Source organism: Eptatretus burgeri, chromosome 17 (assembly GCF_056783735.1).
Source record: "Eptatretus burgeri isolate ZD-2024b chromosome 17, Ebu_testis_v1, whole genome shotgun sequence".
In the NCBI taxonomy this organism is placed as follows: domain Eukaryota; kingdom Metazoa; phylum Chordata; class Myxini; order Myxiniformes; family Myxinidae; genus Eptatretus; species Eptatretus burgeri.
In genome coordinates, this window is record NC_140977.1 from 19,374,526 (window position 1) to 19,398,901 (window position 24,376).

A 24,376-nucleotide genomic window follows, 5' to 3' on the forward strand; every position below is an offset into this window, starting at 1 on the left:
TATATATATATATATATATATATATATATATATATATATATATATATATATATATATATATATATATATATATATATATATATATATATATATATTCAATATCCGCGGCGAGCACGGCCGCTAGGTGGAGCAGTAGTTCAATTAGACCTAATTAGAGCAGTAGACCTAGATCGCTAGGGTTGGGATCCCAGGATCCTGAGTTCAAATCCCTCTTGGCAGTTGAATTAATACCAGGTGGGGCTGACTCTGTCTGTCATCCTTCCGAGGTCGGCAAAATGAGTGCCAGCTTGCTGCTATCCTGTGTCGGAGTGGCGACCTGTCCAGGATTGTGCCCAATAGCCAAGGAGACTGCTTAGGCAGCACCAAAGCTCTGCACAGAGAGTATGGTCCCATTGGATGGATGGATGGTCTCATGTTTCCCACTTGGGAGTCTGAGTCTGTTACAATTTACCTTCTATTAAAAGCCCAATGACATATATTTTAGTGTTGAACCCAATGACGTATACGAACGTGGTGTTGGCTTAATAGATAAGGTAGCTGTTTTAAGGTCTTAGGGTGTTGAGTTTGAACCCCTGCCGTGCCGTTACATAACACCAGGAGCGTTGACTCAGCCTGTCATCCTTTTGAGGTCGACAAAATGAGTACCAGCTTCCTGGAAACAGGGGACACTGCATCAGCGGCAGAGCCAGGCTCCTAGCAATGGTGCAGCCAGCAGCCACAGGCTACATACAAAATAGGAAAAACCTCCTCAATCGTTCCCAGCTGTGACTGAGACGAAATAGTTAGTGAAAACTCGGCCCTTCTTGTCAAATAAGGCTGAATAGAGCAACCAAGAAAAGCTACACAAGATAAGAAGGCATTTGCTGTAGATCTATGTGAGCTCTTCAACAGCTACAGCCATTTTGAAGACACAGGTCAGGTCAGGTATGGGAGCATGCGCCAGAGCAGCGCGTCACTGTGTCCACTTTCCGCCGCTACCCCAGGAGCCTCCGTCTGGCCATTCCCCAGGCAGATACCAGGCCCATCCCCATCTCCTTGAGATGCTGATCAACCTGCTGCAACGAAGCACGTGGTTGGCCCATTGGCCTCCTCCACTCACGAGACTCCCTCGCTGAGAGAATCTGGTGAGCAAGATCAGCGTCAGGAAAACGAGCCACATGTCAGTAGGGTGAGTATACTGATTCTGCCTCACTTTTCCCCATGTAAGTGAATGGGGGATTTTCAGCGATTCATATTTTTTCCCCTAAAAAATAAACCCCCTTTTTGCCCAAGGTATATTTATTTGTCTCCCCTTTTAACCTAGGGGCACTCTATTCAAATAACCAATGCAACAAGATAAAGATTTGTTCAAGTAGCAAAGTAGTCATGTGATTTGTTAAAGGTCATTCTGAAGAAATATCTGAAGCATGTAAGCCTAGGGACACTCTTTTTCAAATAACCAATGCATATTGTTTAGCTCACTCATTGAACCTATAAGGATTTGTTCATTCTCAAATTCCTTCAATAGTTTCATTTTCTTTGCACTATAATCCCCATCTAAAATATTTAAAAATAAAACATTTGAATCTTTATATTTTTCAAGATACCCCTTTTGTGTCATTATGAAATGATATACTTCTCTTAATGAATTCATCTGACCACCTCCTGAGTTGCATATCATTTTGAGATTGTAGTAAATTATTTTTCATTGTTCAATTGATAACCATCAAATTTTTCAGTCCATTCAAGGATATTTATTATTTTCTTTACATCCTCTGACTTATTGGTTTTTAAATTGATTCGCTTATTTGTTTTATTTACCTTTGTTTAAGTTATTTTTTTCAATAAGACTTATTTGATATATTTCAGATTCATTATGTTTTCCATTTATATACCAAGACTGAGATTTTCTCCACTCTTTAGTTTGATTAATACTTGGTTCGATCATTTATATATTGTGAAAAACGCGGCGGTAGCCCTTAAAAACCCTAACCCATCTTCCCATCGTTAAAACTTGTGTCCATATGGAACACAATCTATTCTATTCACTCTATCATACAATATCCATATGGAACACAATATATTCTATATACTCTATGATTAAATATTCACTCTATCATACAATATCCATATGGAACACAATCTATTCCATTATCTAAAATAAATCTCTTATCATCAAAGGCTCCTAATGCCTTTTTATTTTCTTCTTCACTATATATCTTACGTTTATAACTTCTTATTGTATTCATTTTCCGATATTCTTCTTTCTTATTCATCAAAAAATTATTGATTTCTTTATTACATCTATCTATAATTCCAGCAATCTCTGTGTGTGTGTCTGTGTGTGTGACCGCTGTTTCTCGACAACCGCTGGTCCGATCTAACTGAAACTTGCCAAGGTAGATTGCTGGGGACCTGAGAATGTGCCTTTTCAAGGTTTGATATTAATCGGACAAGTGCTTCCCAAGTTATGGCCATTTATTTACCAAACCAATGGGAAGACACGTTGTTGCGTGGGCGTGGCCGATGGGGAAGGGAAGCACAGCCACGTTCCCCATTACGGGTTACAACGTACGGGCTTCCGGAGAGTGATGACTTCGTGTATTCTAATAATTTCTCGATTTCTTATGCGCATTTAAAGAAAAACACAATGGCCAAAGTTATGATCGTTTTCATATTAGACGGTGTATAAATTTCGGGAATATCAGAGTGCTGGTATCATCAGAGTGCTCCGAACCAGGAAGTAAATTTTTTCTGTCTCTTCTCTTCTCTTTTTGTTTTTCCTTGCCACGACATTGCGAAAAGGTAAAATACGTTGGCGCGAATTGAATAATTGGGTATTAAAAATAAACTGCGAATAATATCGAACTTCCGGGTCACGCACGTACGGGCACGCGAGAGCGAAGAAACGGCCTGTGTGGTTTATTTATTTATTATTATTATTATTATTATTTTTTTTTTTTTACGGGCACGTACTAGTATTTCTTTATTACCTTTAACCTTTTATCAATATGATCACCATACTTAGAAGCATATGCCTTTGCTCTCAATCCAATAAACTCACTCATTACTTTTCCAACCAACTCATCCTTAAACTTACCAATAACCTTTTCATTCTTTTTTGAAAATAACTCGCTCTTCTTACTAAAATTACTTGTATCATATACTCCAATATTTTTCTTCATATCTTTATAAACATCATCAGTTTTTATATCAAGAATAAAACTATCAGTGTCCATATACAACAATGAAACATTTTCACCATACCCTTTCTTTAAGTCATTATACAAATAATCATACATCAATATCTTTGATAAATCAAGAACTGCTGTTCCAATATAAATTGGTTTATCCATGACAATACTTTCCTTTTTCATATGAATAGCAGAAAAGTTCTCTGAAACAACCTTTTCTCTCTCAAAACTTGGTTTATTTATCAATCTAGAAGCTTCTTTCCAAGATGTTGCAAATCTAATATTTTGTCTATTTCGAACATTTTCCATAGTCTTTCCAAATACAGCATCATTCATTAATTTACAAAAGTCCCCTTCAAATTTTACTTTTGTATTTGCTCTCATATCTGTATTGAATTTAATATACTTTTCCATCCAAGGACTTTGTTTAAATTTTAAAACTCTATGAATTTTAGCTACTCTCAACCCAGCAGATAAATATTGTCTCAAGTTCCTTTGATGCAAAACATATCCCTCTTTATCATAGAATGTTGTTCATAACTTTTCTGTTGATTTAACTTTAATATTAAAACTTTTATGATAATCACTTAACCATTCTTTCTTTGAGGTTTCTTTCTCACATGCAAAAGGAAGGTCTTTATGCTTATTATGAAGATCACTCGGGTACCTCAAATCAACTTCAAAATATTCATCAAAGCCTTTTCATAATCCTTTTCTTCCACCCACTCTGATTTACCATAAGGCAGAGATTGAGACATTGTCCATCCATACAAATTATTCGCATCAAAATACATCAAATAATTCCTATCTTTTTCACTCTCATAATTTGGAAGATATTTATTATTTGCTTTAGCATATCTTTTTGAACATACTTGTGATATTCCACCTCTCTTAGACTTCTCAATCATCAAAAGCATATCTACGTCACTGATTAAATCTATTTCTTGTTTTGTCATTTTCAACATTGCACTCCAAGCAAAACCAGGAGCTGTGAAATAGTGGGCAGGATCTAATCCAGAACAATTTTTATGATGACAGAGTGATCGAAAAGCTTCAAACCCATCAGCTAACAATAAAATATCTGTTTTTAGATACAAATCATGATATTCTCCAAGGTTCTTTATCTTAAATATTTTCCAAATTTCTTGTGCGTGTTTATATTCCTTATCACTTATCTCTTTTTCATAAAGGTTATTGTAGAAACTTTCTTTTGAAGGAAGTTGTGTTTCTTTAAATCTCATAAATTAATCCATATAATCATAAGGATAAATTCCCTGACGTGTAAGAATTTTCTCTTTACTTTGAATTTCATTCCTTGTTTGAATTTCCTCTCGAGTTAGAATTCCCTCTTTAATCAGAATTTCATCTATAATCAGAATTTCCTCTTCAGTTAGAATTTCATTCATTGTTCAAATTTTCTTTATGATTAGAATTTCATCTTCAGTCAGAATTTCTTCATTAATTTCCTCATTAATTAGAATTTCCTCTTTACTTTGAATTCTCTCTTTAATCTGAATTTCCACTTTAGTTAGAATTTACTCTTTTGGAAAGAATGAATTAAGATTTGGAAAAGAGCCCGTGGAGCTTAGATTTGATGCTCGGTTGGCTGGTGGTGTTCCCACCATAGTTATACGAGTTAAAGGTTTTGTGAATATCATTTTTGTAAATGAAATATACTTTTGACTTGTGTTTGTTATGGCAGAAATATTCCCTGGTGTTTTTGAAAGTTCATTTTTAAATAGATGTGTATCATAGTTGGCACTGTTGTGAAGAAAGACTGAAATAAAAGAATGAAATTTATAATTAAGATTACAGCAGGAATGAGCGGGACCTTTATATTTACCAGTAAGATGACAATGATCCCAAACTTTAGACTCCTCAATTTCCTCCTCACAAATATGGCAGATATTGTTCTTTCCAAATTCTAATTTTTCTTCTTCGGTTAATTCCATTGGTTCATTTGTTTCTTTCATTAATTTAGTTAGTCTTATACAATCCTTTTCTAATCGTTTTACAAACTCTTGTGAAGCTTTTTTTCCACTATAATGTTCAAGTTTATAATACTTTTCTCCAACAGATGATTTGATATAATAACAGAAACCACAAGGAATATGTTTTTGATATTTGTTTGTATGTGATTCTTTTGGATTAGGATAAGCAGTATTTATCTTTTTTAGGATACATTCAAAATCAGCGTATATCACAAATGGGTGCATGATAGATTTATTATAATCTTCAAAAGAAATCTTTTCACCAGGTTTAAGCATTGTAATTACAGCTGATTTATGATTACTACAATATTTTGAATGTTGTTCTAATCGTTCTTTTGTATGAAATGAATTAAGACATCGCTTACAAGGATATATTTTGTTTGCTGTTCTGAATACCCGAGAAGAGATTAATCTTGATAAATTATTGATGTATGTATAATGTAAATTCTTTCCAACACTAAAATAGAAAAGATCAATATGTGTTTCCTTATTTTTAGAGTTGTTTGAAATTTTTAATATTTGAACTTTGTTTGTATCCGTTAATCCATATACATTAATAGAAAGATTATTCTTATTCTCAAATTTAGGAATATCTGTTAGTGGCATTGGGAATTTAAAATCTTTAATGTCCAAGGTATTCTCATATTTCATATATTGTTTTACTCTTTCTGAATTACATTTTGGTGGATGAAAGTGAGCAAGAACAGACCAAAGAAAACATTTATTATCATTGTTCTTAATATTAACAACTGCCTTCTTTAGTTTTATTTCGTTTGGTAATTCAATATAAGAAGAAGCTTTAAGAGGGTTTGATTTGAGAATGTGTATATCTAAAAAGATGATTTTTTAAATATTAAATCCACTTCCTACCACTGTATTATCAACATCCTCCTCTTGTCTTGATAGTTCTTCATAAAAAACCTCTTGTCTTGATTTTAACCTTCATTTTTTTTCAACCTCTTGTCTTGATAGTTCTATTTTAACCTCTTTTCTTGATAGTTCCATTCAAAAAATCTTGAAATGATGTTATAAAATGAAGATCTGTTCTCAGAGAAGGAGTTTGTTCTTCATCTTGTCTTTTCATATTCATTTTCACTCCCATATAAAACTTTAAAGTTTTCATTTCTTTTAATGTCTTTTTAATAACTTTTTCAACATCAGGTTTCACTATTTCAATTGATTCAGCGATTGATGATGGACCGGGTTCTTCAAATTGAAAAATCCTTAATTTTATATGCCCTTTCAATGCCCCATGAGTGTTTTCAATATAAACGTCTCCCTTTACTTTAAACTCATTTTTCTTGTGTTTTTGTGATTGAAGATGTCTATTATAACTACTCTTCAAAACATCCTTTGAGCAGATCTCACAATGTTTTCTTTCCAACTCAAGAGTAGATATTTGATGAAATAGATTAAATGTGTGTTTGTTGGTTCGGAGGTGTTTTCTATAATGTTTATATTCGTGATTACAAACATCGCTGTACGTTGTATTCACCATATTTATATAATAAAGCTCTGCTTAAACTAAAATTTTCTTGATGAAAATTTCGTTTATTTTACAGGTGAATCTGTGCTTAAAACATCTTTATCCTCCAACTTTTTCACTTAATAAATACAATGTTTCAAGACACAAAAGACAAGTTTCAATCAATCTCTTCATTTGTAAAAGATACTGAGAAATATGTCAAGGATGAAAAATTGAACAAAGATAAATATAACAACTATTGGATAAAAACAATTTTGGTAAATAATATGAGTTCTTCAATTTCCTTCAGTGGAAGGGCTTTTAGTATACCTGGAAGAACATCAATTAAAGTATCTCTAACAAAAGTTTCTCCTCTCCTTCTGGTAATATATTCAAAACTAGAAAAGCAATGAAACAAGAAAAAGTATCAAAAAACAAAAACCTTATGGATGAAGCTTGAGAAAGAAAAGATAAGACCATCTGTTATATGCAAGGAGAAATTTGTATTTTTTTCAACAACCCTAAAGATGTAAATCCTGATGAAATAAAGGATGTTAATATATCAGGTGAAATGACATTTCGTTCAATAGTAGTTTAGGATAATTATAAAATTACCTTTAATATAAAAATGTAGCAGTTGAATCTGGTAATGAAAAAAAGTATATAGATTTTGATGGTAATGTTTTTTTCTACGAATTAAATATGAGTCAATATTCATCTGAAGATTTTGAAGATTATGAGAGTGATTATGACACCGAGAGTTTGCATTCAAACGAGAGTTATGATACCGAGAGTTTGTGTTTAAACGATAGTTAAGAAAGTATAGATGATTCTGAAAGTATCGAAGATGAATTTCAGTTTAAGTAAAGTTTTACTTTATAAATATGAATAGTTTACTCGATTTTGAGCGTCTTGAATTCCCTGATTCTCCATATGACAAATTTGAGAATTGTCCTGCGTGTGAAAGACGGGGATTAAACACAGAGTCAAAAGCCTATAAACAATGTATATTCTGTGATTATCTTCTAATTAATGATAATAAAAAATATAAAAAGGAAAATAATTATTTTAGATTTACACCAAAAATGAATTACTTTACAAGATTGATTGGAGAAATGAATGTAAAGTATGAGGGTGATAACACACCTTTCCTTACAAGGGAAGAAACTGAACGTATTAGAGAAATGTTCAAAGGATTGTTGTTATATATTATTCATGGATGTGATTTTCAGGGAAATATCAACACAAGATATTGCATAAATAAAATAATGGATTATCTTGAAATTAAACCTGAACTTAGGATAAAATAGAGTTTCTAAAAAGCCAAAAATAAATTAAATAACCTGTTTTCCAAATTTATAAATGAATGATTTTTTACCCATTTTGGAAAATAAGATAAAATTTAACAATCATAAAAATCTTCCAAATTCTTTAAGATGTCTCATACTTGGTTCAAGCGGATGAGGAAAAACCTGCTTACTTTTGGAGATGCTCCTGACTCCCAACTTTTTAGATTATGATAATTTAATAATTTTCACAAAGTCGAGTTTTCAACCAGAGTATCAATGACTCTCACAAGGTTTTAATGCTGGTCTTCAAAAAGAAGACATAATTGGTTTATTTAAACTTCAAAAAAACCTAAATGATTAAAACATTGAAGATATAATACAACTATTTTGTGATACACAGAGATGTAAAAAGAAATCAACACCGATTAACTTGTATTCTTAGTGATAATACGGATGATATACCGTCTCCCCAAGATTTGGATAAATCCAAAAAGAACCTCGTAATCTTTGATGATTGTGTTAATGAGAGAAACCAAACGGCAATGGACAGCTACGACACAAGAGGGAGACATTCTTCTTGTAATTGTATTTATCTTAGTCAATCGTACTTTCAACTTCCTCGTCGTTCCATCAGAAACAATGCTTATACTTTTATTTTATTCAAGTTAAATTCAATAGATATAAACAATTTTTGGAGAGACAATTGTTCTACATTATGTAGTGAAAAGGAATTTGGGGATGACATGAAATACACGACTGAAAAATATACATATATTGTTGTGAAACAAGATGAGATATTAAATGATATTTTCCAATAAATAAATGGATGCGAAAGAAAGAGCAAGAATATTTAGGAACATAAAGAATTGGTTTCAAAAGTTGTAAAACAACAGGAAGACATAAAGATGAAATGCAGACAAAAACTAACGGGTGAAGAAGCATTTGAAAGAAAACAAGATAAATTTTTTAAACCACTTTTAAAAACTTCCCAAGAAAAAAATATAGATGTTTCCACAGTTCCCACAATAAAATATACTCCGAGAAAGCTCCAAATGTTAAAAGATTTCAGTCAAATGACGGAGGAAGAATTAGAGCATCGAGGAGAATTATAATATGATGATGAAGGATTATTTCAACAACTGGAAGAGATTAATCGACCCCCTGATTGTATTGTGAATGCTCTTCAAAACAATGAATATTCAGCGGATTCAAAAACCAAAGCAGGACTCATTCCAACAGAACAACCAGCAATATTTCATCTTGTTCAAGAAAAGGTATTGATATTTAATGATGAATTAAGGTTCTTGAGTTCTACTCAACCTCCTGTCAAACTAAGTCTGAGATTAATGTTTCTTCTCACAAAAGATGGAAGACAAGGTTCAACTGTGAGGGATGAATCAAAGTATATTGATAAACCATTGGATATGAAAAATAATGATGATAAAGTATATATTGATCTGCTGAACTCTGTTGATTATAGGGTTATTCTTTCTGGTAAAAGTAGGAAGAATGAGAAGGAGAAACACATTATTCAGGCTTTAAGTATCCTTGGTTCAGGTGTTAGTTTTCTTCCAAATGACCCATCACAATTATTTAATCGACTGTTATTGTTGTGAGGCAGTAAGAAGGCTGGAAATAACAATTGTTTTAATGAAGCGTCAGCCATTTTGGACCAGTTGATGAACATGAAAATAATTAATAAATATCAATATAAAGACATTTTGTCTCATATTAAATAAGATGAGAAGCACAATCCTAAGTTTCAATTTCACAACAAGCGACCACACATCTTCATTCCCATACCCACTACAACTTGACACAACAAAAGAATATGAGGCATCTTCATTGTCCATGGAAACTTATAATACCTTATTTAATATAACCGAGAAAAATGACAAGTTTAGTTATTATCCGGGAAGTGGATACGAAACGATAACAGTCTCACCCGGAGCATATGAGATTTCTCAAATATCTTCCGAAATTGCTCGTCTTATGAAAGAACAGGGTGATGAACCAAAAAATATTGTTATAGATATTCAAAAACTTACTTCAAAATCAACGATTAAACTTAAAAAATAATTACAAGGTTGATTTCACAATTGATAATTCATTTAGAGTGATTGGGTTTCTCCTCAAAAAAGATTGAAACGAATGGGACGTTTTGCAGTGATAATGTGATTCAAATATCCTCAGGAATAAATTCAGTGTTAATTCACGATGATTTGATTGATGGTGCTTATAATGATGGAATAAAAACAAATTCAATATTTTCATTCAGCGCATACTCAACCCCAATTGGTTATAAATTCAAAATGGAACCCAAAAATTTGGTTTATTTCCCTGTGTCAGGAAAAACCATACACAGAGTAAATTTTAGGAAAACTGACCAAGATAATCATATGATTTATTTGAATGGAGAAGTTATATCCATCAGAATTCACCTACGTGAAGTTTTACAATAAATAAATACGATGGTTATTGTGAGGAAACACGAGTTGGTAAAGTATCAAATAATTACAGGGGATGGGATGTTCCTTTCCCCATACTACAAGGGTGAAGGTATGTATCTTGGTAGAGGATACTATAAACCTAAGAGACAAAGGGGTGTCGGACATCAATTTAGAGGAGATGGGATAATTGATACTCTAATGGGTATTGGTTCAACTATTCTTCAACAGAAAGACCGAATTGGTTCAACTGCTTCTGCTGTGGGAAATGTAGTAAGTGCTATAAAAAGTATTAAAGATGCCCAAAAGGAATCTCATAAATTACAAGCAATAAAAGAAATTAAAAAAGGCAAAACTCAGTTGTTTCTCCAAGAACGACAGAAAATAATTCGAATACTTGGATCAGGGTTTCAAAAGTTTTAACATCTTTTTTCCTTAATAAATACAAGTATGGAAGCAATTGATAGTATCTATGATTTGGATGATACGAGTATCATCTCAAATTCCACTAAAAAAGAAGATTACTTCAAGGTAAATGCAATAACTGGAACAGACTGGAATGCAAATGGTACAAAAAGTTTTGAAATAAAGAATCAACAAACCTATTTGAATCTATCCGAAAGTTTCTTGTTGTGTAAATTTAAATTCACTCAGGCTGGGAATAACACAAACGCTACACTCGTAAATGATTTCTTCTGGAAAATGTTTGATAGTGTTTGTTTATACATTGGAACACAAGAAGTTGAAGCGGTTGATTATGTCTCTGCTGTATCTGAAATGATGAAATTTACACTATATACATTCAGTGATAGAATGGGAAAGGGGGCTGTCGAAGGTTTTATTCCTGATATGTGAACGGGAACAACTACAGACCCTGGATATACTCAAAGGAAAGGAACGTATACTGATGATACAAAAGCAGTTAATAGTTTTACTGTGGCAGTTCCTCTTAAAGGTATATTTGGATTTTGTGATCATGATAAAGTTCTGTATGGTCTTAAAATTAGATTTCAACAACAAAGGAATGATAATGAAAATAGATTACTTTTTGGTGTTGCTCGTGCTTTTGATGATCAGAATAAATTTGTAATTGAGGAAATGAGTTGGTATATTAGTGAATATACTCCTAATCTTAAAACAGAAGAGATGTTGAATAGAAGAATTAACTCAAAGAAACCACTCAGTGTATCATTCCTCAAAAGAAGATGTCAACACGTTAAATGAAACCAAACCACTTACAAGTGGAATTTGGGTGTTCTGGAAGGAAAGCCACGATATCTGTGGATCATTTTTAAAAAGCCAGATGGTGATACTGCGACTGATAAGAATAATGCATTGAGTGATAATGCAAAGGTGAAACAACCGTGTTTCTCAAGATGGAACGATTTTACCCACGAGATAGATTGGAAATTAATTTGGGGAAAAAATGATTTTGCTGAAGCATACAAGTCTTACCAAAAGGTGTGCGAAAGTAATGGGAATAAAGAACCTATTTTGGATATGACAGCATTTAAAAGTTTGTATACAATCTATGCATTTGACCTGAGTGCTCAAAAGGAAACTATAAAGTCTAATCGAGTGGATACTTCCCTGTACATTGAAAGAGGAGAGAGTGAAGAAGTTGATACATATTGTTTGCTTTTGGAAGAAACAGAATTGCAGATTAATACAGATAATGGTGTTATGATTAGTCTCACATAATTTTTTGTTAAATAAATGAGTGGCAAAGTACCAACTGGGGTATATGTTAATCAAATCAATCTTCATAAACTATCATCTTGTGTTCAAAATCAAAAGCCTTGGATGATTAACGTTAATACAATTCAGAGAAAAGGAGCAGTAAGAATTGATGTTTTGCTCACAAGAGAACAGGTTAAAATCTTGAACGATACTGGTTCACTTAAAATTAAAATGACAAAACCAATGTTGAAAAAATATTCAATAAGAGAGACGAGTGGAGGATTTCTCCCATTTCTAATTCCTTTATTTGCTGGTTTGAGTGCGATTGGAGCATTGACGGGTGGTATTTCAACAGCGGTGAAAACTCCCAACGAAAGGAAGGCTCAACTCCGGGCTTAAAAAGAATTGGAAAGACATAACAAAGAGTTGGAGAAACAAATTAGTGGAAGTGGTGTAATTGTAGATTTTGCTGAAAAACTTGAAGGTCTGCCTGATAAAGCGAGATTGTGAGTTGGAGATATGCTTTCTTCTATCGCACAAGCAGGTGTAAAATTAACTAAAAGGGGTAATGGATTCTATCTTTCCAATAAATAAATGAGCATTGATGAGTGGTTTAAAGAATTTGGAAAGAATATAACATCAAATTTACAACTTGTCAAATATTGTAATAAATTCAAAATTCATAATGTGGTTATTTGTATGAGAGATGAATTAACAAACGTGCCTAATCATACAAAGAATATGATTATGAACTTAGAAGATAATAATGGGAACGGTTCTCATTGTGTTTGTATTTTTAATTATCAAGACAAATATTATTTTGATAGTTTTGGTCTTCCCCCACCTGTTGAAGACATAAATTTCTTACAGAATGGTGTTTAGCAAACATTTCAATTCCAAGAATTCAATTCCAAGTGTTGTGGTCAATTATGTCTATATGTGTTATTTCAACTCAACAAAAAGTTTTTTTTATGACATTCTTTTTAATCTAATATAAATGACTTTTGTTGGGAAAGATGGTTCTGTCTTTGGTGTATCCCAAGAACTAGATATTGATTTATCAAATTATTACACAAAGGCACAGGCAGGCTGAACGACAGAAATATAATATAACCAAAAATATTAATTTGAAAAATGCTTATAAATTAAAAAATTATCCAAGCCTGACTGACTTGAATGACTTGGTGAGATTAAGCGATTTATGACAATATATATCTTTAAATAAAACGGCTGTGTATTCCAAAGATACAGAAGTGTTGATTTTATCTCCAGGTCATACAGAATTCACAGTTCGAATAAAAATAATTTTTTATAAAGAAGGGCGTATAGTTTGTATGAGAATAGAACAATGGGGTATGATATGAATGATTTAGGGTATAATTGGTCATTTAAAATTGACCTAAAAGACCTGGAGCAATTAAATCAGTCTCATAAGGAAGAATTTTATCCACTTGGTATAGAGAATGAGTTTTGTGGAGCCACGATTTGTAAACAGCAAATAAAATAATTTAATAAGGGTAAATATAATAATGGTTTTGCCCTAGTTTATATCATGAAAACAGAAAAAACAGGATTATATATTATAAGTCGGGAAATACAAAATGATTTAACTATGGGAAGATGGGGAGGTGTTCCGTGTCATAATATTATTCTAACATACAGTATATTTCTAGTACATAAATGACGGCAAGAAGGCTTCAAGAAAATTATCATTTCTGTGTCCAAGCATACCTTCAAGAAAAGGGTATTCGGTATTTTAATAAATATGTTCTACAACATAAGAATGAGGTATTTTCAATAAAAGATTGGCATTATGCTGATGTTGATAAACTGACAACTTTAGATTAAATTAGAATGTCAAATAATGAAAAAATTATGAAGTTAAGAAAATGTAAGGCTCTTTTAGAAATTCAAAAGAAATTTTATTGGTTTCCTGTTGTAAAAAAAATTATTTTGGATACAGGAATAACAAGAAATCCTGATGAATATATGTATGATATTCTATGGGGTGTAAGCGATTCAAGGATAGTAAGGGACGAGGAAGGAGTTGAAGAGAGAGAAGAGGAGGAAAAGGAGGAGAGAGAAGGAGAGGAAGGAGAGGAAGGAGAGAGAGAAGAGAGAGAAGGGGGAGAGGGAGGAAAGAGCGAGACTGAATAAATATGAAAATATGGAAACCAGTAAGATTAAAAAAAGATTGGTGGTATTACAGAAAATAACTCAACCCACCGAGGAGGAAAACAAAAAATTGATTCGCAGTATTTTTGACAAGACCGTTGACATCGTTTTCATGGAGAGGATATTGATGTTAATTGGAGTTTTTTTTTTTTTTTTTTTTTCTTAAATAAATGGAGGAGAGAGTGAAGGCATTTCTAATGATTCTTTATGTTTTAAAAATTAAGATTCAAATGTGCATGTTGGAAACTAAAAAGGTTTTTGCACTCTGTCAGAATATTTCTCATAAATAAATGAGTTATTGTCTCAAATGTAAAAAGAAAACTAATACTAAAAATATCTCATATTTTAAAAGTAAAAATAACAGGGTTATATAAAAAGGTATATGTTTGGTGTGTGGTTCAAAAAAAAAATCAATTTATCTCCAAACACAAACTCAGAGGAGATATGCAAAAGTTTTTATCAGAAAGTAAATTTACAACAACTGGAATACCGGGAGAATTACATCTACCAAGGTATTCTTTCTGTGGTCCAGGCACAAACTTGGATAAAAGATTAGATGAGGCAGACAATCCTAAACCATGGAGCAAACCCATCAATAGGGTTGATGAAGTGTGCATGAGACACGATATTGATTATGGGAATACCACAACGTTGGAAGAAAAGCATGAAGCCAATAGAGAAATGTTGTATAATTTGTCTCTGATACAAAATCCAACCTTGAGAGAAAAAGTTGATCGGTTCATCGTGAAGAAGATGATCAGTGCTTAATTGAAACTTGGACTTGGAAATTCAAAAAACTTATTGGCTCTAATGATGTCATTAAGATTGAAGAGCAATTAGCTGATAAATTACATAAACCAATATTCACAAAGTTTCAGAGAAGGAAGGTTTATTCCAAGGAAGTAGATTATATCTGGTCCGCTGATTTGATTGTACTCAATAATGATAAGGGGTACAAGTATGCTTTAATCGTTATTGATTTGAGGAGTAGATACGCATGGGTTGTCCCTTTTAAAAAACAAAACAGGTAATGCTCTTATGTTAGCCTTTCAACAGATATTTAATAAAAGTAAGAGAAAACCTAAAAAAATTGTGGACTGATGAGGGTAGAGAGTTTTACAACAAGACATTTTTGAGTTTTCTAAAAACTAACAGTATTACATTATACAGTACCTTTAATGAAGGGAAAGCCGTTGTTGTTGAACGTTTTAATCGTACTTTAAAAGAAAGACTATATAAAAATTCACACAACTCGGTTCACAACAATGGTCATCTTTTATTCAGGATATTGTGGATAAGTATAATGACACGATTCACACGTTAACGAATATGAAACCATCAGAAACATTTACAAAATTAAAATATGAAAAAGAGATGAATGTCTCTGAATGTTCAAAGCGTGAATGTTCAAAGTTGGTGATATCGTAAGAATATATAGGTGGAAATCTCATTTTGAAAAAGGTTATATTAAACGATGGACGAAGAACTTTTTAAAATTGTTTATGTAATAGATACGGTTCCTTGGACTTATAAGATATATGATTTGGAAGGGGAAGAGATTTTAGGTTCATTTTATTCACAGGAATTACAAAAGACAAAACTCAGCAGATAATACCCATGGGAGCAATGGGTTGTCCCTTTACTCCCTCCTTCTTTCCACCTTTGTGGACACTGGAGGGCCAAGTCCGAGGTGTATAACAGTATATAATGTGTGTCAAGAGGGGACGTTCTTATATCTGTGAACTCCAAACACAGAATCCTCAACTGAATAGTCAAGGCTTAACTTTTGTTTGTTGATATATGTGTGTGTGTGTGTGTGTGTGTGTGTGTGTGTGTGTGTGTGTGTGTGTGTGTGTGTGTGTGTGTGTGTGTGTGTGTGTGTGTGTGTGTGTGTGTGTGTGTGTGTGTATGTGCAATGGGAGCAATGGGTTGGCGCTTCACTCCCTCCTACTGTACACCGTTGTGGACACTCGAGGGCCAAGTCCGAGGTCTATAACAGTATATAATGTGTGTGCATTGGGAGCAATGGGTTGGCGCTTCACTCCCTCCTCCTATACACCATTGTGGACACTCGAGGGCCAAGTCCGAGGTGTATAACAGTATTGTTGCGAATTCGCGCCCGCCGGCGTGTGAACGGCCAAGTAACTCGAATCGCGGCACGTCGCCCACCGGACGGACAATTCTGTCGTGACCCTCTCGGACTAACGCCGGGAGCTAGTCACGGGTGGGCCTTTCGGCCTCACCACGATCGTGCCAATCGGCCCCCCGCATGAGATAGGGTTGTTCGCCAAACTCGACCTACCTAAGTACCCACGCGGAGGGTAGACCGGGCGATCGCACCTCGCCGCAGGTCGACTCCGGACACGGGCCACTTAAGCGATCCGTTCCGTACTATCGGGATAACCGAGCGGTGTTATCGTCGGCCTCGACGGTTCCGATTAATTATCGGGCGTATTAAGCCCACTACCAACCCTTTACGTGAAGCAAGATGGAGATTCAATTAAAGAAAAGACGAAGCGAAACGGGAAAACAGTTCAACATGATGCACATTTATTCCGCGGCACACGGAAAGCACACATATACAGTTAAAGCAATTATGCACAAAAAGCAGATGTAACAAAAGAAACACAACAATGCAGATCTACAACCGACTACGCGTGCACACGGCAACACTTACACAGTTTTACTTTACAGACGGCGCCAACAACACATTTACTCAAAAGTAAAAGAAAATGGCCACCCTCAAAGGCAAGGGGGCAGACGGGGCCTGTGGGCCAATATTTGCGCGGGACCTGAAAGAGCGGTCAGGTCCGCGAGACCGGGTAGATCTTACCCGTGTCTTCGTGATGAGCCGCAAATGTGGCGGCGCGGCAGTGCCCTGACTTCGTGCTCCTTCGCGGGTTTCGTTGGCACTGCTTGGAGTGGGGTGGGAACGGGGCCCCCTTTTCGCACTATCTCAGCGCGGGGGGAAAAAGAGGGGGGGAATTGTTGATGCTCTGTGGAAAGAGGATAGCTGGCTTGCTTGGGTCCCGCGACGAGCGATTCCACCGCGAGCTCGTCGCCGACCACCGTCTTCCTTGCCTCGGACCCGAGCTAATCGGTCTCTTCCCCCATTCTCTTCAGCCGACTGCAGCAAACCACCTGTACGCCCTCGCCTCCTGACTCCAATCCCCGCTCCTCCAAGGCCGACTCTGCGCTCAAACCGACTCGACCGCGCTCCAAGCTCCAGGCTTCCTCTCTCTGCAGCTCCCCGACAGACTCCGAACCCCGACAGACTGCCAAAATTCGCCCTGCACTCGGCACTTTATAGGCCGGCAGGAGAACCCATATGCAAATTTCTGGATCAGAACGAGCTCGGGGGTGGAGCCACGCTCGCCCATTGGACGGAGGAAAAGGGGCGTGAGTCTCCCCTGATCCTAGAATTTGCATATCTCGATTCTACACCGACGCGCCTGGAGGCGGGGCCAAACCGCCCCGTGCTTGCTGATTGGACGGATCAGAAGTGGGCGTGTAGCATTCCTGATCCGAATTCTCCTCGGAAAGGCTGCATTTTGCGCTCGCGGCTCGGCGCGCGTCCCGTACGAGCCCAGGATAGCCTGACGCTCGGTGCTCACAAGTGGTGCGGGAATGGCTGCAGAAGGAGAGGTGAAGGTGGAGAGGTGAACAAATCTTTATAGGTTCAATGAGTGAGCTAAACAATATGCATTGGTTATTTGAAAAAGAGTGTCCCAAGGCTTATATGTTTCAGATATTTCTTCAGAATCACCTTTAACAAATCACATTACTACTTTGCAACTTGAACAAATCTTTATCTTGTTGCATTGGTTATTTGAATAGAGTGCGCCTCGGTTTAAAGGGGAGACAAATAAATATACCTAAGGCTAAAAAGGGGGTTTATTTTTTAGGGAAAAAAATATGAATCGCTGAAAATCCCCCATTCATTTACATGGGGAAAAGTGAGCCAGAATCAGTATACTCACCCTACTCATGTCCATACAGCCACAGCTGACGCTCACGGACTATGCAGGTAACAAATCTCATTTGAGTCTCTCTCAGCAACCTACGTTGGACACAAAGTCCGACCAGCGATAGCCAAGGATTCTCCGAAGAGACCTGGTACTAAAGGAATTAAGTCTCCATCTCGGATCCTTGGTCAGAGTCCAAGTCTCACATCCATAGAGCAAGACTGGAAGCACCAACGACCTGAAGACTCGGACTTTCGTCCTCCCGCACAGGTACCGGCAGTGCCCCACCCCATTATCCAGTGAATCCATGACTCCCCAGGCCCATCCCAGACGTCTATTGTCCTCTGACTCACAGCCAACAGAGACTTGAATATCACTGCCAAGGTAAGTGAATCTCGCCATGACCTCAACATCCTCACCACAAACAGGCACAGATAGGACAGCAGCATCCAAGATGTCATCGAAAGCCTGGATCTTAGTTTTGACCCAGGAAACGCATAATCCCAGCAGCTCCGACTCCTCATTCAGCACCTCGAGGGCCCCCAAAAGGATATAAAAAGTCTCCGCAAAGATGATTGCATCATCTGCGAAATCAAGGTCAGAGATCTTGACAATCCCAAACGATGAACCACAGCTTAATTTCTCCGACGTCCTCCCTAGAATCCAGTCCGTACAAGTGCTAAAAAGTGTGGGGGCCAGTACACACCCCTGACGAACTCCAGTAACAACTGGAAATAAGTCAGAGATGGTACCACCACATCTCACGGCACTCTCAGTACCAGAGTAGAGTTCAGACATCAGATCGATCGGTTTTGGTGGCACCCCACGAAGACCAAGAATCCTCCAGAGGGAATCCCGATTAACTTAATCAAACGCTTTATAGAGATCAACAAAGCCTGCAAGCAGCCAATGCCGAAACTCTCGTCTGCGTTCAGTGAGGACCCGAAGAGCAAGGATACGGTCAATCGTTGACCTCTTTGGTGTAAAGCCTGACTGCTCTGGACGCTGGTGCTCAAGCAGATGGTGGCGAACCCTATCAAGAATTATCCGAGCAAAGACCTTGTCCGGCACTGAGAACAGTGTCACCCCTCGGTAGTTGTTGCAGTCTGGCGATCACCCTTCCCTTTCCAGAGAGGGACAACAAGGTCCCTCTTCCAGTCAGTTGGGATGATGCCTGTGTTCCAGGCGGAGCACAGAACTGCATGCAACGACAAGAGTGCAGCATTTCCACCAGCCTTGAGAAGTTCAGCATGGATACCACAGATCCCTGGACCTTTACCCCATTTCAACCGGTTCACTGCAGCCTGTGTTTCCACAAGCCATGGTGGACCACAGTTGATTGGAGGGTCAGCAACAGGGATTGTAACACCCCTGATGTCCAACTCGACAGCTGGTGTATCAGCCTGGTACAACCGCTCAAAGTAACCAGCCCAGAGGGCATTCACTTCAGACTCCTCTGTCAAGAGCCTCCCACCCTCTTCTCTAACTGCAGTGCAACGAGGGATGGGCTTGGATGAACGCAATGTGCAAATTCCCCTGTAAGCAGGTGAAGACTCACTTGACCACAGGTGATGCTCTACCCCCTCACAGATTCCTCGCACAAAGGCCTCCTTCTCCACCCTTAGTGCATGTACAGTTTTACGCCTCAGCTCCCTGAACAGCTCAGCTCTGCCATTAAGCTCGGCGCTGCGACTCTGGTCAATGGTATCCAGTGTCCCTTGAGTGAGTACAAAATTCTTCTTTCCCCTACGGTGAGTTCCAAGACATCCACCGGCAACATCAAGGACGGTGGTCTTGAAGGCACTCCACAACTTTTGAGGACCTCCCAAAGCACCCAAACCCTCCAAATCTCCACTCAGCTAGTTCGCAAACTCCTCAGCTACCCTCTCATCCTTGAGCTTGCCAACATCCAGCCTAGGCTGGGATGGTACCATTCTCCTGGATTTGAGGTGCAGTTTCAGAGTTGCTACAACGAGCCGGTGGTCAGTGTTGAGGAACTGAGCACTCCAGTAGACCCTGCAGTTCTGGATCATCCTCCAGCGACCATCAACGAGGACATGCTCAATCTCCTTTGCCACACCGCCAGCATTGGAATACCAAGTCTGGCGATGAGCTTGTGGGCGCTGAAACCATGAACCGGCCACCCTAAGTCCATGACTTCTTGCAAAGTCAAGGAACTTGGTGCAATTCTGGTTCATAGTTCCTGACCCATGGGGACCAACACACGTCTCATGACCATCCCTATCAGTTCCAGTCGATGCATTGAAATCCCCTAAGTCTAGAAGTGTATCTCGTCTGGGGCACTGATCAACCACAGACTCGAGCGTGGCGTAGAATGCATCCTTCACGGTGAGATCACTGGCCTCAGCCGGAGCATAAACAGAGACCAGGGAAATGACACCTAAGGAGTGACGAATCCTTAGTCTCATGCGCTCATTGACCGGTGTTGCCTCAATTACCATTGGAGTCAACTTATTGGACACAGCTGCAGCAACTCCTTTGGCATGGTAACTATCAGAGCGACCAGACCAATAGTAGGTGTAACCACCCACCATGATCTCGCCGCAATCCGGTCTCCGAACCTCAGAGAGTGCTGCAATACCGATGTCCAAACGCTTGAACTCAGATGATAATATCTGAAGTAGCACAAGTATGAAAACTCTGCTACGAGCTCACATTAGCAGCTGAACTGGTTTCATCACTTATTAGTGCATCATCAGCTATAGTGCAGAGTGAACATTGTTCTGTGGAGGAACTCAGGTCCTTCAGTCCTTTTTTTTATGCAACACTTAGCTCTTGGTTTGCAGTATTGTTGGAAATCTGCTTTGCTATTCTGTCAACCTGTTGGCCTATTCATTGTGAATCGTTTAACCTGCCACACTCTATCATTTAGTTTTCATGAGGGTACTTGTTGTTGTTGTTGTTCTTCTGCTTCTTCTCTTGCCCCAGACAGTTCTTTCGAACAGGCCCGCGGCATGTTGACGGCCAAACAATTTCCCAAGAGTGACCCAGACATCGCCCACATCCAGGATGGTGTACCCCTGCATTCATGAAGCCAGGGCCACGACAGAGTTAGAGAGAGAGTGAGAGAAGCTAAAAAGACCAGAGGGAGTGGGCTGGTACACAGGGACTGATCCACGTTCTGACCATGGCCTTGCTGTCCTGACTAATCTGGATAGCAGGGAAGACTGGGGAAAATTTGGCCTTCGACTTGCATTGGGGGGGGGGGTACAACCACCACAAAGAGGCATCCCCGATAGTTGTTCCATGAGGGCTGACTTTCAAGAGAAAAAAATAAACTCATCACATGTTTGATCAGAATTGTATGTAATTTGACAAAAAGTGCAGGTTGGGGAGAAAACATTTTCCTTGACTTTGCTATTTCGTTTGTCGTGATTTTGGGTGGTGGTCTTCCTCTTCTTCATTTGAATGCAGCACAAGGCTGCATAGTAGCATCATTGTCTGAGGGCACAGTTGGTTCAGGCAGGAATATGGGATTTGGCCAGGGTGCCGGCGATAGCTCACCTTCTCTTCGCCCATTTATTGTCCATCCTGGGGAGTGAACACACATTGATGGATCACCCTGCCTGTGAAACCTGTTGCTTTACTCATTGTTGTGCAATGGTGTTACCGGGATGACATTTTATAGCTGAATCAGAATTTGAACACAGGCTATACAGCGTCGAGGTGAGTGTGTGTACCTTGAGGCCATCCTGCCAGCCTGGGTGGTGGTGAAATTCCCACTGAAGTTGTGGTCTGGAAGGAAACATCTTGTAATTCTGAGGCAGTTTGTATAGAACGTAATGCTTTGACACCATGCTATTCCCCTGGGGAAATGTTTTGTTTTTTTTCTTTAAGAAAGACCTCAAATGAATGATTTTCATGCAATATTTATATACAGTAGCTATTTTAAGAATATAGAATGAGTTTTGCATGTGACACAAGATTGCCTGCATTTAATAAAAGTTAATTTTTCCAGATATGTTTGTGAAAGTGGAAGTGAAAACTGAGCACGACATTGATACCCACCTGGATCGACCAAAGCCGAATGAGTCAGAAGCTTCTTTCTTTGAACGCCATCCCCTTGAAGGTTTGTGTCAATGCCTATACATTTTGCTTTGGATGGTATGATGAGGAACTCTGGTGTTGAGGGAAAAAACCCCTACATTTTGATTTCATTGCTTTAACAAATAACCACGATGGTAGATCAATTTCTCAAAAATCCATTATCTCCTTCATTATTAGGTGAAAGATTTGAGCCAACAATAATGTACCTTGGTGCATCCTGCTGCCCTCGATTTGTACTATCGTTAATTTAAATGAGTTCAAAATTGAACACTTTTTGATTTATTTTACATGGTTTGTATATATTATTGGCTTATGGAAGGAACAGGAAAAGATGATGACAGAGAGGAAGGGAGGAAACAGTGGTGTGATCACAAGAGGTTGTGGTTGATGTGTGGAGATAATATTGTGGGTAGGGAAGGAAGTAGGAAGTGGATGGTATGAGATAGTCAGGGAATTGCTTCAGAGTGCAAGTCATCAATCTTCGGCCTTCGGACACCACCTTTTCAATATATATATATATATATATATATATATATATATATATATATATATATATATATATATATATATATATATATATATATATATATATATATATATATTGTTGTGGTTACCAAATTCGCAAACCACCATTCAGGTCCCTTAGGTGAGGTATCTCGGTAAGTGCATGTGTAGTTAGGCCCAAACCCGTTGTCTAGTGGGAATACATGTCATTTATACGTGCTGCGACTCTTCAGGATAGCCGTTTTTCTTTTACTATCTTTATTTTGGACCAACCGCCATGATTACCACCACAACCACAACATCAACCACCGACCACAACCACCGCTTCACCACAACCGCCACGACCTTCACGTCACACCTCGCAACCGTAGCATCGCCACCGTTCTTGCCCCGCTGTGGGTACCGGTGTTGGATTCGTGCAGAGCGCGCGTCGAACAGCGTGTACAAAATCACGGATTTTGTGCTTCAAAAACGGATCAAAAACGACACACGCCCACTTTTTGCCGTCCAATCGGTGAGCGAGGGGCGATTTGGCCCCGCCTCCAGAACGATCGATATATGCAAATTTGTGGATCAAAAAGCCTTCACGCCCACTTTTTCTCGGGCCAATGGGGAGCGAGGTGAAAGGTCAAAGGGAGGGGGTCAAAGGCGAAGCTACGGGGGGATAAAAGGACCGTGTTCGTCAGTCAGAGCCGTGTGGAAGTCTGGAGCCCGAAGCCTGCAGTAGCTGGAGAAGCTGAAGAGAGTCCAACGAGGAGAGTCCAAAGAAGAGTCCAGAGTCGGAGAGTCCAGAGGCGGAGAGGCGGCAGCGGCGAAGGCAGACGAGGGGGTGCTCGCGTCGGTGCCGGGAGCTGCACGCCCGAGGGAGGCCGGCAGCGCGACCTGGCCGAGGTGGAGACGCACACCAGGGATAATAAAGATCCTCTATACCCCGAGCATCAGCAACCCCTCCTGTTTCCCCCCGCGCTGAGATAGTGCGACCAAGGGGGCCCCTTTCCCACCCCCTGCCAGACACTGTCCGCGAGGCCCGCGGAGTGAGGCGCCATCGCCGCTCCGCGTCTCATCACCAGACGGGTAGGCGCGACCCGGTCTCGGCCTCAGGCCCGCCTCATCCTTGAGGGTATTTCTTTTCCTTGGTTTTGGGTATGTGTTGTCGGCGCCGTCTGTGAAGTAGAATTGTATAAGTGTTGCCGTGTGCTCGGTAGTCGGTATTAGCTCTGCATTGTGTTTTCTCTTTTATATTTGCTTTTTGTGTAAATTGCATTGTGTCTTTTCTGTGTGCTTTTGGTGGAATTGAATGTGTGCTTCCCGTGTGCCGCGAATAAATGTGCTTTATTATTGAACTGTTCTCCCGCTTCGCTTCGTCTTTTTCTCCCATTGAATCCTCATCTTGCTTCACGTAAAGGGTTGGTAGTGGGCTGAATACGCCCGATAATTAATCGAACCGTCGAGGTCGACGATAACACCGCTCGGTTATTCTGATAGTACGGAACGGGTCGCTTAAGTGGCCCGTGTCCGAAGTCGACCTGCGGCGAGGTGCGATCGCCCGGTCTACCCTCCGCGTGGGTACTTAGGTAGGTCGAATTTGGCGAGCAACCCTATCCCACGCGGGGGCTGAT

At 38.4% G+C, this 24,376-nt stretch overlaps 1 protein-coding gene across 1 annotated transcript in view; it reads left to right on the plus strand.

The window, feature by feature from the left end:
• LOC147009475 (uncharacterized) overlaps nucleotides 1–24,376 on the plus strand; it is a 232,849-nt gene that overhangs the window by 99,952 nt on the left and 108,521 nt on the right. Inside the window, 1 exon segment of the mRNA XM_085861765.1 lies at nucleotides 22,165–22,275. Within this exon segment, the coding sequence (XP_085717891.1) occupies nucleotides 22,165–22,275 (111 nt within the window).